This window comes from Microplitis mediator, chromosome 11 (assembly GCF_029852145.1).
Source record: "Microplitis mediator isolate UGA2020A chromosome 11, iyMicMedi2.1, whole genome shotgun sequence".
Classification (NCBI taxonomy): Eukaryota; Metazoa; Arthropoda; class Insecta; order Hymenoptera; family Braconidae; genus Microplitis; species Microplitis mediator.
Window position 1 is genome coordinate 9872619 of NC_079979.1, and position 17055 is coordinate 9889673.

Genomic DNA, 17055 nt, shown 5'->3' on the forward strand with positions numbered 1-17055 from the left:
GTTATATAAACTTTAAAAGTGAATAAAAACTGTTTTTTTCGAAAAATCGTGAAAATTTTAAACAGCCATAACTTCAAAACTATTTGAACGATTCAGCCCATCTTTGAACTTGATCAAGATAATCGCCTATAGAATAAGTGTGGAAAATTTCATTAAGATCCGATAAGAACTGTTGGTGCTATCGTAATAACAAGACCAGTTATAATCATACGTCGTAGAGGTACATTTGATACATCATAAGTAATAAAAGAAATACTTTTAAAATATAAGATAGCAGTGAAATTTACAGGTTATTTTGTGCACAATAAAATACAACTGACGAAACCGGATTATAATGGGAAATTCATAAGTTATATGGAATGAAACCCATATTTTCAACATTTTTTGATTCCATTAAAATTTTCAAGGCCATCAAATTATAGGATGAAATGGTCGAAATATGAAGTCTACGGTCATAAATTAAAGCTTATTAGACAAGCTTTCAGATACTTTTTACGGAAATTGTCTATGAGTATTAGTTTTAAAATTAAATGAACTTGAATGTGGAAAAAAATTGATTTTTTCAAAAAATCATGGAAATTTCAAAAAGCCATAACTTCTAAACTAATCAACCGATTTTGCCCATCTTCGAACTTAACCGTGATAATCGCCCATAGAATAAGTGTGAAAAATTTCATTAAGATCTGATAAGAATTGTAGGCGTAATCGTGTCCTCAAAACTGCGTTATATCCCATATATATATACATATATAAATTTTTTAACGGATGGTATTTTCGAACCCTACTCAACTAATTATGATAGGTTGTGACAAAATTCCTTGAAAAATCGACCATGAGGACAAATACAATAGTTAGATTTTAGAAAAATCTACCTAAAAATGTTTATACAATTAAAAATTTTGTTTTTTATTTAATAGAATATACGATTAAATAATAAGTTTTTACAGGTCTGATTTATCAATCCAGGTGTTGTGAGAGCTGTCGAAGCCGAGCCACTTTACATATAATTTATTTCCACGTTTTTTTATAATTTTTTCTATTAGATAGACATCTGGATGCTTGACTTTGCTGAGTTCTTCAACATAAAATCCTTCAATTGGCTTATCTTGATTGTCTACAAGTTTGTACGTTGTTGGATTTGTATTCTGCACTGTCTTGATTGTAAAAATTTCAGTGGTCCAGTTGGGTGTGTAGCCTTTTTCAAATACATGTTTGTACTTGCTGATTCGAACTTTGTCTCCAACTTTGAATTTATTTTTTCGTGCTTGCCGCTGATCTTGAAGAGGTTTGTATATTTTTTCAAATATCTGCTTTTCATTTTTAGCAGTTACATCAATAGGTTCCAGTTGAATAGTACGATGTTTCTAGTATTATATTTGTGTATCAATTCTTCCAATATATCAATCCATTTATAGGTACCACGAGCAGTGAATTGACGCCACATGTTATTCTTAAGTGTTCGATTAAAACGTTCACATATTGATGCCTTCAAGTTGCTGAATATTGAGTACATGTTGATGTTTTTACGTTTCATCAGTTCTTGAAATTCTTTATTGTAAAATTCTTTGCCTTGGTCAACATGCAGATTTTTTGGTACACGTCCTTGTTGAAATATAGATTTCATTGCACTAGTGACATCACTGCCACTTTTACTTTTAATCGGTACAGCCCAAGCATACTTTGAAAAAATATCTATGACAGTTAGCAGATATTTGTTTTCTTTATTAACTGTTGCACAAGGAATCGTTTCAACTAGATCAGCTTGCCAAGTTTCATCAAGTGCTCGTATGTCAACATGACGACGTTGGTAATTTCTGCGTGCTGGTCTGTGCAGCTCATACGCTATTACTGATTTTTTGTCCTCCATTGTCAACAAAAATTTTAGCTTCCAGTTCTTTTATTCGCTGTGTATTTCTATTAATTAATTCTTTTCGTAACTTTATACGTTTTATTATAACTTTTAATTCTTGATTTTCTTTTCTTGAAAGCGTCACAATAGAATCCAGTGTTACCACTTGAGAGTGCAAGTGTGAAATGATTTCTGACTGATCATTCCTCATACTATCATACATTAGAGACAGCTCTTTGTGAACAAGATCACGTGTAAATTTGACGGTTGCTGCATCATTATCTTCAGCAGGCTTGCCAACATGACACAGTCTTTTGCTCTCAACATCATACTGTCCATCAACAGTTATTTGAAATCCTCGTCCAGGTGGTCCTGGTGGTCCACTGATTGCAGCACCAGTTGGTAGTGACCGACCAAAAATATCGATACTCATTTTTGCTCTTTTCACTTCAACAGTCAGCAAGTAAATGATATAAATTTGATGCAGTGGCTGCTAATAAATAATTCCTGCTTCTCGTAGCTCTTCGATAATTGAAATGATTTCATTGGTGTGACTTGGATTTCCAGCTGCTTGAGATGCCATAAGTAAACGAAGACGGTCGACTAGTTCATTTGGATCATCCCAGTAGACATAATCCATACGTGCTTTTTTCTTTTTCGCAATCATAAAATCAGGTAATCCTTTACCTCTTGATAAGTTTGCATTTTTAGCCAGAAAATCAGCAATATAATTATTGTACTTGATTGTCGAGTCTTCATAAAAACTACTATCTGGCTTATAATTTTTTCTATGAGCATTTGTCATCTTTATGATTTTAAGATATTTATTTTTATCATTCTGTGTGACTTTCGAATCATCCGGAGATTTTTTAAATAATAATTCCAATAAACCAGGAGTCACTGAGTAAATTTTATTTTTTACATTAATCACAGTATCATCAAAAGTTATTTCAGAATCACCAATGTAAAAATCATTGTAACATCGACGGACACCATATCTCAGATCTATATCTCTACTTTTTTTATACACTTTAGATAAATAAGACTTCATTTCACTGCTAGCTGACTTAGCAGGGGTACTTGATGCAGCAGGGGATATTTGTGTTTCTTCCAGAGTCCCGCTTCTATCTTCAGAGATGATACTGTTATATTTACTTGCATCATCAAGTTCTGTATTATTATTATTCACAGTTGAATTATTTTTGTTAACTTCTTCTTCAACTTCAGACTTGACTTCTTGTTAGGTAGATTTTTTTAAAAATCTAGGTATTGTATTTGTCCTCATGGTCGATTTTTCAAGGAATTTTGTCACAACCTACCATAATTAGTTGAGTAGAGTTCGAAAATACCATTCGTTGAAAAATTTATATATGTATGTATATATATATATATATATATATATATATATATATATATATATATAATAGAACCAAGTTTTGAGAACACGATTGCGCCTAGAATCCTTATCGGATCCTAATGAAATTTTTTACACTTATTCTATGGGCGATTACCACGGTTAAGTTCGAAGATGGGCTAAATCGTTCGATTAGGTTAGAAGATATGGCTGTTTCAAATTCCCACGATTTTTCAAAAAAAAAAAATAGTATCCACTTTCAAGTTCATATAACTTTAAAACTAAAACTCATAGATAATTTCCGTAAAAAGTATTTGAAAGCTTGTCTAATAAGCTTTAATTTATGACCTTAAACTTGATGTTTTGACCATTTCTTATAATAATTTGATAGCCTTGAAAATTTTAATAGAATCAAAAAATGTTGAAAATATGGTTTTCATTCAACATCATTTATGCATTTCCCATTATAATCAAATTTCGTCAGGTATATTTTATTGTGCACAAAATAACCTGTAAATTTCACAGCTATTTTATATTTTAAAAGTATTTCTTTTATTACTTATGATGTATCAAATGTACCTCTACGACGTATGATTATAACTGGTCTTGTTATTACGATAGCACCAACAGTTCTTATCGGATCTTAATGAAATTTTCCACACTTATTCTATAGGCGATTATCTTGATCAAGTTCAAAGATGGGCTGAATCGTTCGAATAGTTGTGAAGTTATGGCTGTTTGAAATTTCCACGAATTTTCGAAAAAATCAGTTTTTATTCACTGTTAAAGTTCATATAACATTAAAACTAAAACTGATAGACAATTCCCCTAAAAAGTATTTGAAAGCTTGTCTAATAAGCTTTAATTAAAGACCTTAAACTTAATGTTTTGACCATTTCTTCCAATAATTTGATAGCCTTAAAAATTTTAATGGAATCAAAAAATGTTGAAAATATGGTTTTCATTTCACATAACTTATGCATTTCCCATTATAATACAATTTTGTCAGTTGTATTATAGTGTGAAGAAAATAACCTATAAATTTCACTGCTATTTTATATTTTAAAAGTATTTTTTTTATTATTTATGCTGTTTCAATCGTACCTGTACGTCCGATAATTATAACTGATCTTGCCATCGTAATAGTAATTACAATTATGATCTCATACTAATTAAAATTTCTATATTTTGTTTACGTGAAGGTTAGTTTGGTAGGTTACCTATATAATGTTTTGTCAAATCAACTATCTGAAGTTCTCTATCGAAAATAGTCGTTGTCTTTTTTTACTCTCACTCTTAGAAAACGAGCCTAATTTCATATCATGGCTATTATACACTAACATGTATCACAAGATATGTATGTATGAAACTTTTTATATAGATTAATTGGAAAATCTACCTTCCATTTCGGCTGCCGAATGGCCTGTTTTTGATTTTATGTTTTGATGATTCGACTAGACTTTGTAGAGGTGTAACAATAGGCTTGAACATTTCACCCATTGTTTTCTCAGCTGTGTCTTTACCCAACTTGAGCATTCTGTGCTTCCGTCGGATAGCATCACTAGCCTGAGATATCTGATGTAAGACATCTCGTTGCTTTGAAAGTTCCTCAGTCTTCATGTCGATGCGTCAGAGCTCACTTAATCTCTGATTGTTGTTCGTCAAGTACAAGTTAATTTATACTAATAAAACAGTCAAATCCTTTTCTATATCTTCCACTATTTAGCTCACTGTTTTTGTCAATCACTACAAACCCATATTTACCATCATCATTCCAACATGCTGAACACAAGTCTTTGAATAAATTGTATGACATGTCAGTATTTACATGATCATCATACACATGTCTCAAGTTCATCTCATCTTGACGAAAGAGAACTATAAAATTTGCATTGTCACGTATCAAATGTTTAGGGATACGTGTGTAAGTCTGACAGAGATAAAAACTGTCAACATCTTTGTGTCGACCCATGCAAAACATGCTCTGATATGATCTTGTTTTTCACAAGCAACATCATCAAATATCATCAATGAATTTGGTTTTGCATCTTCAGGTTTCAGTACTTCTTCGTGCTCGTTGAATGTAAAATATTCAATACCTTCTATTGGTTTAAGTAGTGATTCTAAAAATTTGTATTTCGGTTGATTTAGAGATTTTGAGTAGAGATAAATATTATCAAATCTCAAACCGTTGGGGTGTATGATGAGTGACAGCAAAGCATTTGTTTTTCCACACTTTGATGGACCTCAAAATATAGCACGTACACTGTTTGGCAATAAAGCTCCGTGTCTTTTAACTTTTTTCACTCCTGTACCTTGAACAATTTGATCAAAATTTATTACTGGCAACTTGGCCTCTTGACTTTTAAACTCCATGTTGACAGTTTCCGGTCACAACAACAACTCACTCAGCGAACTATAAGTACCAGGTTTTATAGGATTTTCAGTCAGTCATGATGCTGCTACTATGGAGAGCAGATGTGTGAATACCAGTCGTAGAGGTTTTGTAAATGGTATAATTAATAAACTGCCATTTGAACTACATATACCTGGATACCAGTACTGTGGACCAGGCACAAAGCTAGCCAAGAGATTAGCTCGTGGTGTTCCTGGAATTAATCCTCTGGACGCTGCGTGTAAAGAACACGATATCGCATACTCGTCACGAGGCTGATCAAATACTTGCTGAGAAGGCGTGGCAACGTTATCAAGCAAAAGACGCTGGTATTGGTGAAAAAGCTGCTGCGTGGAGTGTAAATAAAATCATGAAGATGAAAAAAAGATTCGGTATGGGGCTGAAGAAGAGAACAGCTAGCAAGAGAAAGCCCAGTAAGAGGAAGACTGGCAAGAGAAAGGCTAGCAAGAGAAAGATAAGTGTGAAGAAACAAGTAGCACTAAGACAAGTTGTCACAGCTGCCAAAAAGTCCATAACTTCTGGTGGTGATCCAATCAAAACAGCATTGAAGGGTGCTCGTCAGGCAGTTGAAAAATCTGGTGGGAAAAAAAATATCAGGTTGCCTCGAATTTTACCAGTTCCATCTAAAGTTGGTGGTATACTATTATTTTTAATACCACTTTTTGCCGGCTTGAGTGCAACAGGAGCTTTAGCTGGAGGCGCTGCTGGTATAGCAAAAGCTGTAAATGATGCGAGTGCTGCTAAAAATCGATTGAGTGAGAGCAAACGTCATAATTTGCAAATGGAACGAATATCTATGGGTAAAGGTTTATACTTAAAGCCTTATAGACGTGGTATGGGTTTATATTTGAGACCATATCCAGCAAGCAGAGGATGCAAGTCAAAAAACAAGTAGAGCTACCACATCGAGCACTTACAAACATCGTCTTACTGGAGTACGCTAAATTTCTAAAAATTCCAAACTTTCGTGGTGTTTTTATGAGAAACGATTTACCTGAAACTGGACCGAGAAAAAATGAATCAGCTATTATTAATCTTGATGATAAACATGGACCTGGTACTCACTGGGTTGCATACAAAAAAATTAATGATAAAGTTATTTATTTTGACAGTTTTGGTAATTTACAACCACCACAAGATCTTATGGAATATCTCGATGTTGGTTGCGTGAAATATAATTACAAAAGATATCAGGATTTTGATACAATTATATGCGGACATTTGTGTCTCAAATTTCTTACTGGACAACTATAAATTGATGTGACTTTGTATACAACACATCAGTCATGGCTGAGTCATTCACATTAACACTGACAGGATCTTCATCCGAGTTGGAGGCTAACTACTTCCCTCCAATTGAATTATCACCAACTAAAAATTATGTTCTGGGGCTTGTAGAGTTATTAATATTTAATTCGATACCCAATATTGATGTGGGTGCTAAAAAATTCTATGTCTCTTATCCTGTAGATAATATTGATATCGAAAAAATTGATACAAATAATGTTGATGAGAAAAAAATAGTCAAGAAAAAAAGAGCTAAGAGAAATGCTACAATAATTACAAAGTTTGATGACAATATCTCAGTGACGGAAAAGAATATTAATATAGAAGCTGAAAAATATGAAACTATTGAAGAGAGAGTCTTGACGACACTACCAGGAAGTTACGAGATAACTGACATTGAAAAATATATTCAAAAGAAATTACGAAGACTCAGCATCAGCATCAGAGCCAATAATAATGAATTGAGAAGTAAGATAAAATGTGATCAATTTATAAATTTTACACCTCGAGATTCTATTGGTCGGCTATTGGGATTTACAAATCGGAAGCTGATGCCACATAAAACTCACTCATCAGATTTACCAGTAAAGATATTAAAACTCAATGCTCTGAGAGTTGAGTGTAACATCACGTCTGGTGCTTACATAAATGAACACAAAGTTCACACTATTCATGAATTTTTCCCAAGTGTACCACCAGGATATAAGATTGTTGAATTGCCATCACACGTCATTTATCTACCGATCGCCGTACAAGCAATACAAAATCTCAGACTGAGAATTGTAGATCAAGACGGAAAACTGGCTAATTTCAGAGGTGAAACGATAACCATAAGACTGCATATAAGGTCTATAAAATAATGGGTATCGTGTATGAAACAAAAAGTGGTGCTGGGTATAAAAAGACAGCAACATGGTCAAGCAACATCAGTCACCGAGTACCTCACAAAGTGTTAACACATCAGAACACTCAGTTTCTACAGAGCCTAGGACTAAAATTACGTGGAAAATTAAGAAAATAAAAATTTATTTTTGCTGTTTAACGTGTACACGACCATGGCAGCGGAAATCTTAAATATTCAACGACAAATCATTTTTGATGAGTCAATTGCACACTATGAAGCGCATGCTCATCTCCCGTATGCTTCATCAACATTCAACAACAGCGATGAAATAAGAATTGCAGTTCAACACCAAGATTTGTGTCTACTTCCAAGTAAAAGTACATTACATGTGTACGGAAAATTCACAAAGTCCGATGGTACAGCTGTGAGTGCAACGACTCACATGGTCAACATGACAGTTTGTCATGTGTTTGAAGAAATACGTTACGAACTTAATGGTGTTGAGATTGATCGTAGCAAAAATGTTGGTATCACAAGTCTCATGAAAGGATACACATCACTAAGTCCTGCTCAAGAAAATATACTTGAAAATTCAGGCTGGATCATGGATGAAGCTGTGAACAAATTACACAATGACAATGGTTTCTTTGATATATCTATACCGCTGAGTCTCCTGCTTGGTTTTGCTGAAGATTATCATAAAATTGTAATCAATGCAAGACATGAATTAATTTTGATAAGATCAAATTCTGATTTGAATGCATACATTGTGGCCACACCTGCTGCTGGAGCTCATGCTGAAGCTGTTAAAATTACGCTGCGAAAAATCGAGTGGATTGTACCATATGTGACTATGGCTGATAAACAAAAAATTGAAGCTTTGAATTATATTACAAGTGATCCAGCTATCTCAATCAGTTTCCGTGCTTAGGAGTTGTACGAGTATCCTCTATTACCAAATACTTCGAAGCACATATGGGCAGTCAAAACTTCTACGCAGCTCGAGAAACCACATTTTGTGATACTTGGATTTCAAACAGCAAGAAAAAATGACGCAACTCAAAATGCAAGCGGATTTGATCACTGCAACATCAGAGACATAAAATTATTTTTAAACTCTCAGAGTTATCCTTATGGGAATTTGAATCTCAACATTGCAAACAATCAATATGCTCTGTTGTACGACATGGATATTAATTTCCGAATTTCATACTACAACAAAGAACCTGAGCCACTGCTGACGAAGAAAAAATTTTTGGAACAAGCACTACTGTATGTTATCGATTGCTCGAAACAAAACAAATCAATCAAATCTGGACCAATGGACATTCGCCTAGAATTTGAATCTGCAAATCAATTTCCTGCGCAGACATCAGCTTATTGCCTCATTATACATGATCGCATAGTCGAGTATAATCCCATAAGCAGCATCGTACGAAAACTAATATGATGACTATTCAATTTAATCCAACGCCAACCATACATTATATGTATGTATGGAAATTTGCACACAAGCAAGCAAGAAGAGGCGAATGGGAACAAGCAGCAAGAGATCGAGAACGATTTAAACAAAGAATTAATAAGTTAAATATAATTATTGAACCTGGATTAATTAAAAAACTTACATTTATAAATAAATAAACTTTTCTATATTGACATATATGGATTTTATTATTTTTAACCTAAAATATACATTTAAGTGTTACATAACCTTAAATATTTTACATAACCTCAAATACATACGAAACTACAGTATTTTTTTTCTTAACCTAAAAATATACATTTTGGTCTTACATAACCTCAAATACATAATAAACTATAGATATTTTTCTTAACCTAACAAGTACAATTGCAGCAATTTTTTCTGAATGGATATGCAAGGCTATCAGGGATATCATCATAGAAAAGAGAATGATCTCGACACCTTTGATATCCAATCAATTTTTCATTATTTTGTAATCGTTCCGGTAGTTTGTGCCAAGCGGAATCGATTTGTTGGGTTGCATTTTCAATGATAAATGCAACATCAAGACATGCGATATCTTCATTATCCATACACAGTAAGTTCCCCAACTGATTGAAGATCTGAACCGACTTTTCATAGGTTGGTTGGTTTCCATAACAAGTCCAAAACCACTTCTTGAAAAATTGAACATTTTGATATGCACATAAAGAATAAAACTTTTTCTTATGATGAACATGGTATGGACAGCGATGTTTTGGAAAATCATAAGCATCAAATAGAGAAAAATGTCTTAGCTTTTCCATATCAATTATTGGTACAACAGAGTCAATTAGATTATCAAGCCATTTTTTCTTTCGTTCACCTTGAACGTGAAAGTAACGTGCATTTTTTACCAAAATATCTAGATTTTCTTTCAATGATTCATATGGTTGCACACCAGATGTCCATGAAATTGAATGTTTAAGTCCACAATGATCAACACTATTTTGCATTACTGCAACATCAATCTAATCTAAAGGTGGTTCGAATAACCAATGTTCACATTGCACACGTTTATATGGATTGACTTTAACAGGAATATCACTAGCACAAAGTTCTTTTATCACAAATCTGCCATCAGGCATCTCAAAACCCACAAAATCAATTATTAGTTCCATTATTGCGGTTTGTTAGCTTTAAACAATGACTAAGTTAATATGAATGTGATTTCATGACACGCTTCTTCGTAATTTTTGCGATCATTAAAGTTTAATAATAATTCTTTCCAATGAGAAAGTTGTAAGTTGATTTCGTTCCTTCGAATAGCCAATTCTTTGTTTCGTTCCTCATTCGCTTTTATAAAATAATAGGAATCTGGGATAGCGTCGTTGTCGTTGTCACCGTAGTCATCAAAAATACCACTTTCGCTGCTTATATCCTCAAACTCGATTTGGGCATCGTGGCTACACTCATCAGTGCATACATGAAGTCTGTAAAAGTTAACAATTGAATATTTATAGTTAAGTTATTAAAAAAAAAATAATAATTTTTGAAATAATAATTCTTACATACTTTGAACCGTGAGGACCCATTTTTTATGATTTTCTAAGTATACGTAATTGTAGTTTTTCCGTTTTTTCACTAATTTCAAATAGATTTTTTGCTAACTTTCTTTTTGCAGCACAGCCTGGACACGATACATCTCGCGCACTCTCAATAATTTCAATATTTTTGTCAAATGCAATTACATCATTGATGAATTTACCAATATTCTCAGGAGGTATGTCACCAAATAACGATTCAATAATATCGTCAAGATCATCAGTGTACGGCTGGTTATGCAAGAGAAAAATTCTTTCACTTTCACTGAATTTATTATCCATTTGCACAAACTGTTAACTAGAACGTTTCTCGATGTAGACTGACTGCTGCTGCTGCGAGCTCTCGAGCTCAGCGCTCAGCTCAATTCCCCCCACTCTAGCTCAAAAACAAGTTCAAACCTGTTAGATGACGTCATCTACTACGCAGTTAAAAATAAACAAAGGAAAGTTTTTTTCTCGGAACTGGATGAGTCATCATCTAGAAATAAAAATTCTACTACGCAGTTAAAAAATAAATAAGAAGGGAGAGAAAACGCCATCTCACGTCTAACGCGAGCTCAAAATGGCGGAGATGAGCTCAAAGTGAGCTCAAAATGGCGGAGATGAGCTCAAAGTGAGCTCAAAATGGCAGAAATGAGCTCAAAATGGTCCCAGATAAGCTCAGACGGTAAAATAGGCCCCAGATAAGCTCAAACGACACCAATTAGCGTCAAAATGACGTCAAAAGGCCGCAGATAACCACACCAACAGTCGATACATTATCGACAGTCGAAAACCAACACTCAATAACTTACCATCCGCCAATCGATAACTTACCATCCGCCGGTACAACAGATCATGCCCATCTTGCCCCAAGTGAGCCAGAACCCCCCCTGTCTATCTACTTACCTAATACTTTTTGATCCTGAAAAAATACTTTTATTTCGTTATCTTTTTAGGATATAAACGGATTTAACCAGTATTTGAAATTTCTTATGCTATTGAATACGTTTTAATCCTGAAATAATTTTTTTATTTCGTTATCTTTTTAGGATATAATAGGATTCAACTAGCATTTAAAATATCTAATGCTACCGAATACTTTTTGATCCTGAAATAATATTTTTATTTCATTATCTTTTTAGGATATAAAAGGATTCAGCTAGCATTTGAAATTCTTGATGCTATCGAATACTTTTAATCATGAAATGATGTTCTTCTTTCATTATCATTCTAGGATATAAAAGGAATTAACCTGTTTTTAAAAGGCCCTAGGGGTATAAGCATGGTGAATTTGCCCCCGAAAGGTATCGGCTTGATACTGCGGGGATTTTTAGGTACTAATAAGATATTAAGATCCTGAGAGTTTCAGCTTTTGAAACCAATCGGTCTTCGAGAAAAAGCCAAATATGTAATAATCAGATAAAATGAATATTCTCAGAGACTATTTTATTGATTGACTTATACTCGGGATATGTTTTGGGGTCGATAGTAGCTCCTCGGAAAAAAATTGGGAGCTTGATCGGTCGACAATAACCTCGAAAAAAATGACTTTTTAGTTGTAATTTCGTCTTTTCACGATGTTACGGTTCTGTTACAGTTATGAAATAATTTTTTTTGGATTCCTCATCCAATTTCCTATAGACTAAAGTGCTTTTAAAATTTTTAAAAAAGGTACGCTGTAAAATATTAACTTAAAAACTACATTAAATATTTATTTGCTGGATCGGGATGGTGAAAGAAATAAGAAGTCACTAATTTGGTGTATTGTCCATATTTAATAAAAATAAATCACAGATAATAGCGTAGAGTACAAGAGTCGATCACGAGTTTATATTCGAGCACTTATTGAACATTATTCGATTGCATTTGAGTTTAATTGAGTTTTATATAAATTGCATGGCACCGTACACATGAAATATTATAAGTATATACATAGAGCGCAGTTGAATTAAAGATTGAGTTTTTGAGTTTAATTGATTATGAGTTTTCTATAATTTACACGGCACCATACACGTGAATTAATTTATAGTATAGAGCGCAGTAATGAATAAATTATAAACAATTAATAATTCACAACGATCGCAAATATTTCGAGTATGAGTTTTCGTCACAATTAATTTGGTACGCGACATTGAGAACGAGTAAGAGCCGAGTATGAACTTAATAGATGCTTAGCGAGCCGAGACTGAACGTATAATGATTACTTTGCAGTCACAAATAAAATTTGATATTGATTTTTGAGATTAAGATTACTGGATGACTGAATGATGACATCAGTCACACTAGGTGGCATCGAGTACGAGTAAATAATTGAGCAATGAGTAATAAAGTAAATTGTAAATTGAAATAAATTATTTGTGGCTGCAAAGTCACGTGATGGCGAGTATGTGAATAGATATAGCCCGCACGTTAGTTTAACACGCGGTCACCACAGCAATGAGCACAGAGTTTATATATGACACAACAGATATAATTGAAGAATATAGATGATGACAAATACATGGTGAATCAGCGAGTTGCACTTAGAATGATGTACTTGATAATGTAGAGTAATGAACACGATGTAATTGAATTACAACAAAACTGGTAGCACGTGGTGTTCTATCACAAGTGTTGTAGAATAATGCCAGTTGCCGCGTAGCTGGCTATCGAGTTGAAATTCCGAGTATCAGAGGGCGCGTCGATAGCAGCACCTCTGGTATAGTAGAGCGTAGAGTTGTCAAGTGTTCTGGCGCGAACATTTGAAATTTACGCAACATTCCGCCCGCCATCAGGAACAGAGTTGCTGATTATGATCTTGAGTACCTGATGATTGATGAGTAGCTTGCCATTAAGTTAGGCATCTGGTTCTGGAGCAAGTGGTAAGAGTGCGAGCTTGGCAATTGGACGAGTGAGAGTACCAGTGGCTGTTTGAATGGTTACCACTCGAGTGAGGTTGTCCTTCCCTGGATGGAGTGCAGTCACTTTCGCGAGTGGCCATCGAGTTGGTGGAGTTCGTTCATCAGTGAGAAGGACTAGTGAGCCGAGTTTGGTGTCATTGCGAGCATGATGCCACTTGGTTCGAGCCAGATGACGTTGAATATAGCTGGTGGACCAGTGATTCCAAAAATGCTGGACACGTTGCTGAATGAACTGCCAGCGAGAGAGTCTTGATACTTCTGTATCCATGAGTGAAGGTTCAGGGATCGCAACGATTGGTCTCCCAATAAGAAAATGACCTGGAGTGAGCGATGAAGGATCCTGAGGATCGTCGGATAGAGCTCCAATGGTCTCGAGTTCAAAATCCCCTCCACTTGCGTTAAAAGAGTCGTAAGTTCTTCAAACGTGAAGGCTGATTCTCCGAGTGTGCGAGTCAGGTGATGTTTCACCGATTTCACTGCGGCTTCCCATTTACCACCCATATGGGGAGCAGCAGGAGGATTGAAATGCCATGTGATTTGATGCACAGTGGCCCAATCGAGTAGAGCATGAGATTCTTGAGTGCCTTGAGTGAAGAGCCGCTTGAGTTCCGAGTACGCGCCTTGGAATGTCGTTCCACAGTCGCTGTAGAGTGCAGTACATACCCCTCGACGGTGAATAAACCGTCGGAGAGCTGCTATGAATCCTGATGATGAGTAGTCGCTGACAAGGTCGACGTGAACTGCTGATGTGGTCAGACAGACAAACACACAGATCCAGCCCTTGTATATCCTGGATCCTCGACCTTTCCATGATTTTATTGATACTGGACCAGCGTAGTCGACTCCAGTGTGAGAAAATGGTGGCGCTGGAGTGACACGTTGAGTTGGGAGTTGTCCCATTAATTGCTGAGCGCGAACACATCGATGACGAGCACAGACGAGACATTTGAGTATGTGTGAACGTACTGGTTGACGTCCACCAATGATCCAGTATCGGAGTCGAGTATGAGCGAGTGTGAGTTGAGTACCACCATGCATGGTACGCTGATGGGCATCAGAGATGACGAGTCGAGTTAGAGCAGCATCACGAGGTAGAATTGCAGGATGCTTCTGTTGATCTGAGTTTGGAGCATTTTCCAATCTCCCCCCTACTCGGATGATGCCATCGGTGTCTTGATAAGCCACCAACCGAGCAAATGGGTGATCCTTTGGCCATGATGCCTGTTTTGCGAGTAATTGGAGTTCAGAGTAGAAATGAATACGTTGAGTTTCCTTGATGCAGAACTGGAGTGCGAGGTTGATTTCAGTTGATGTGAGTGGACGAGCGAGAGTCGAGTGTGGTATGCGTTTGATTATATCGCGTACCCTCCCACAAATTGCTGTAACTCTGAGCATACGCAATAGTGGGATTGGACGTTCCATTAGTGTCCAAGCCGAGTTGAGTGGTTGAGCCGAAACGTAGAGTGATTTGACTGGACGTTCTTCCAGGTGAGTATCTGCATCTACATGAATAGAACTGGTTGGCCAGGACGGCGAGTCTTCGAGCAACCATGATGGGCCAGACCACCATAGTTGATGAGTTTTAAGCTGACTGGTTGTCAAGCCTCGAGTTGCACAATCTGCTGGATTGTCAGTGCCAGGGACAAACTTCCAGTGGCCATCTGGAATTAGTTCTTGAATAAATGACACCCTATTCCTGACAAAGTCTTTCCAGCGTGACGGGTGCGAGTGTATCCACGTGAGCGTGATTGATGAATCGGTCCAAAGATATGTTGGCACATGCGAGTAGTTGAGTGTAGTCTGGCAGTGTTTGACGAGTTTTGCCAACATGTGAGCCGCGGTGAGTTCCAAGCGTGGAATCGTTAGGGGTTTCAACGGTGCCACCTTGGTTTTAGAGCAAAGCAGCGTAACCTTTGCCCTCTGAGTTTGAGTTGTTGGTAGGACCTTGATAAAAACTACCGCAGCCATCGCCAATTGCGAGGCATCGGAGAATCCATGGATTTCTAGAGCCGAGTTCGTGGACGAGTGGATCCATCTGGGAATCTTGATGATATGAATCATGTCGAGTTGAGTTTTCAATGAAGTCCATTTCTGTCGTAGTTCTGCAGGTAATGGAGTGTCCCAGCCGAGTTTGACAAGCCAAAGTTCCTGCATGAACATTTTTGGCTTGAATTATGAGTGGTGATAAGAATCCCAGTGGATCGAAGATCTGAGCAATCTCTGATAAAATTGCACGCTTCGTGCATGGTTGAGTTGAGCATGGTGGCGAGTGTTTGAACGAAAATTGATCCTTGTTTGAAGACCAGTACATCCCAAGAATTTTGGTGCTGACTTCTGGATCCTCAATTTTATATTGTGTAATCGCTTCCGCACGATTGAGCTGAAGTAGTTTGCGATGATTGCTTGCCCATTTGGCGAGTGGGAATCCGCCCGCCTTGCAGAGACCCTCGATATCATTTGCAACTGCTTGCAATGACTCGAGATCATCTGCGCCTCCGGAAATGTCGTCGACATACCGACCTTTAGTGAGTGGATCGATTGCGAGTGGGAATCTATGTCCTTCATCTTCGACCAATTGGAGCAGGGCTCGAACAGCAAGAAATGGAGCTGATTTCGTCCCATAAGTAACTGTAGTAAGTTTGAAGGGGGTGATGTTTCCTTCCTTATCAAACCAGAGTATTTGTTGCAGACCTTGGTCCTTTTCGTGAACCAAAATCTGTCGATACATTTTAGTAACACCTGTGATAAAGATGAACCGGTGTTGTCGCGAGCTGATGAGTACGTCGAAGATGTTAACGAGTAATTTTGGCCCGGTATGCATGATGTCGTTGAGTGAGAGTCCTGAACTGGTTGGTTTTGAGCCGTTGAAGACCACACGGATCTTGAAGTTGTTGTTATCCTCCTTCAGTACCCCATGGTGGGGTAGGAAGTATTGAATTGATGATGTAGATGATGCCGCAGGCACCATGTGCTTGAGTTCGAGATACTCTGCCATGAAGTTCATGTAAAGTGTTTTGAGCCGAGCATCATGATCAAGACGTCGCATGCGACGAGCTGCTGTGCATGAGTTCCCCAGCTGTTGTGGGTCTGATATTAATGGCAGTCTGACGATGTATCTGCCAGAACTGTCTCGAGTGTGAGTGTCCCGGAAGTGAGCTTCACAAGCCTCTTCTTCGGGAGTTAATGAGCGTAGTTGAGTTGGACTGACCTCTTCTTGGAGCCAGAATCGAGTTAGTAAGTCTTGAAGATCTTGATCATGATGATTGGAGACAGCATGATGAATTCTCCGCGGTTTGTTGAGCCGAGCTTGGACTGGGCCAATGATAATCCAGCCAAAGATGGTGTTTTGAGCGAGTAATCCAGGAGATTTGCACTTGA

At 36.6% G+C, this 17055-nt stretch overlaps 2 protein-coding genes across 2 annotated transcripts; both read right to left on the minus strand.

Moving 5' to 3' along the window:
- Positions 1-941: 941 nt before the first annotated feature.
- Positions 942-2282, minus strand: LOC130676962 (uncharacterized). The gene is made up of 3 exons (XM_057483473.1): positions 1946-2282; positions 1427-1842; positions 942-1364 (listed from the first exon to the last, which is right to left on the minus strand). The coding sequence occupies exons 1-3, from the start codon at positions 2280-2282 to the stop codon at positions 942-944; spliced, it is 1176 nt and encodes a 391-aa protein (XP_057339456.1).
- An 11509-nt stretch (positions 2283-13791) lies between these two features.
- LOC130676963 (uncharacterized) lies at positions 13792-15507 on the minus strand. Its single transcript, XM_057483475.1, has one exon. It carries the CDS (start codon positions 15505-15507, stop codon positions 13792-13794), a length of 1716 nt encoding a protein of 571 aa, XP_057339458.1.
- Positions 15508-17055: the final 1548 nt, after the last annotated feature.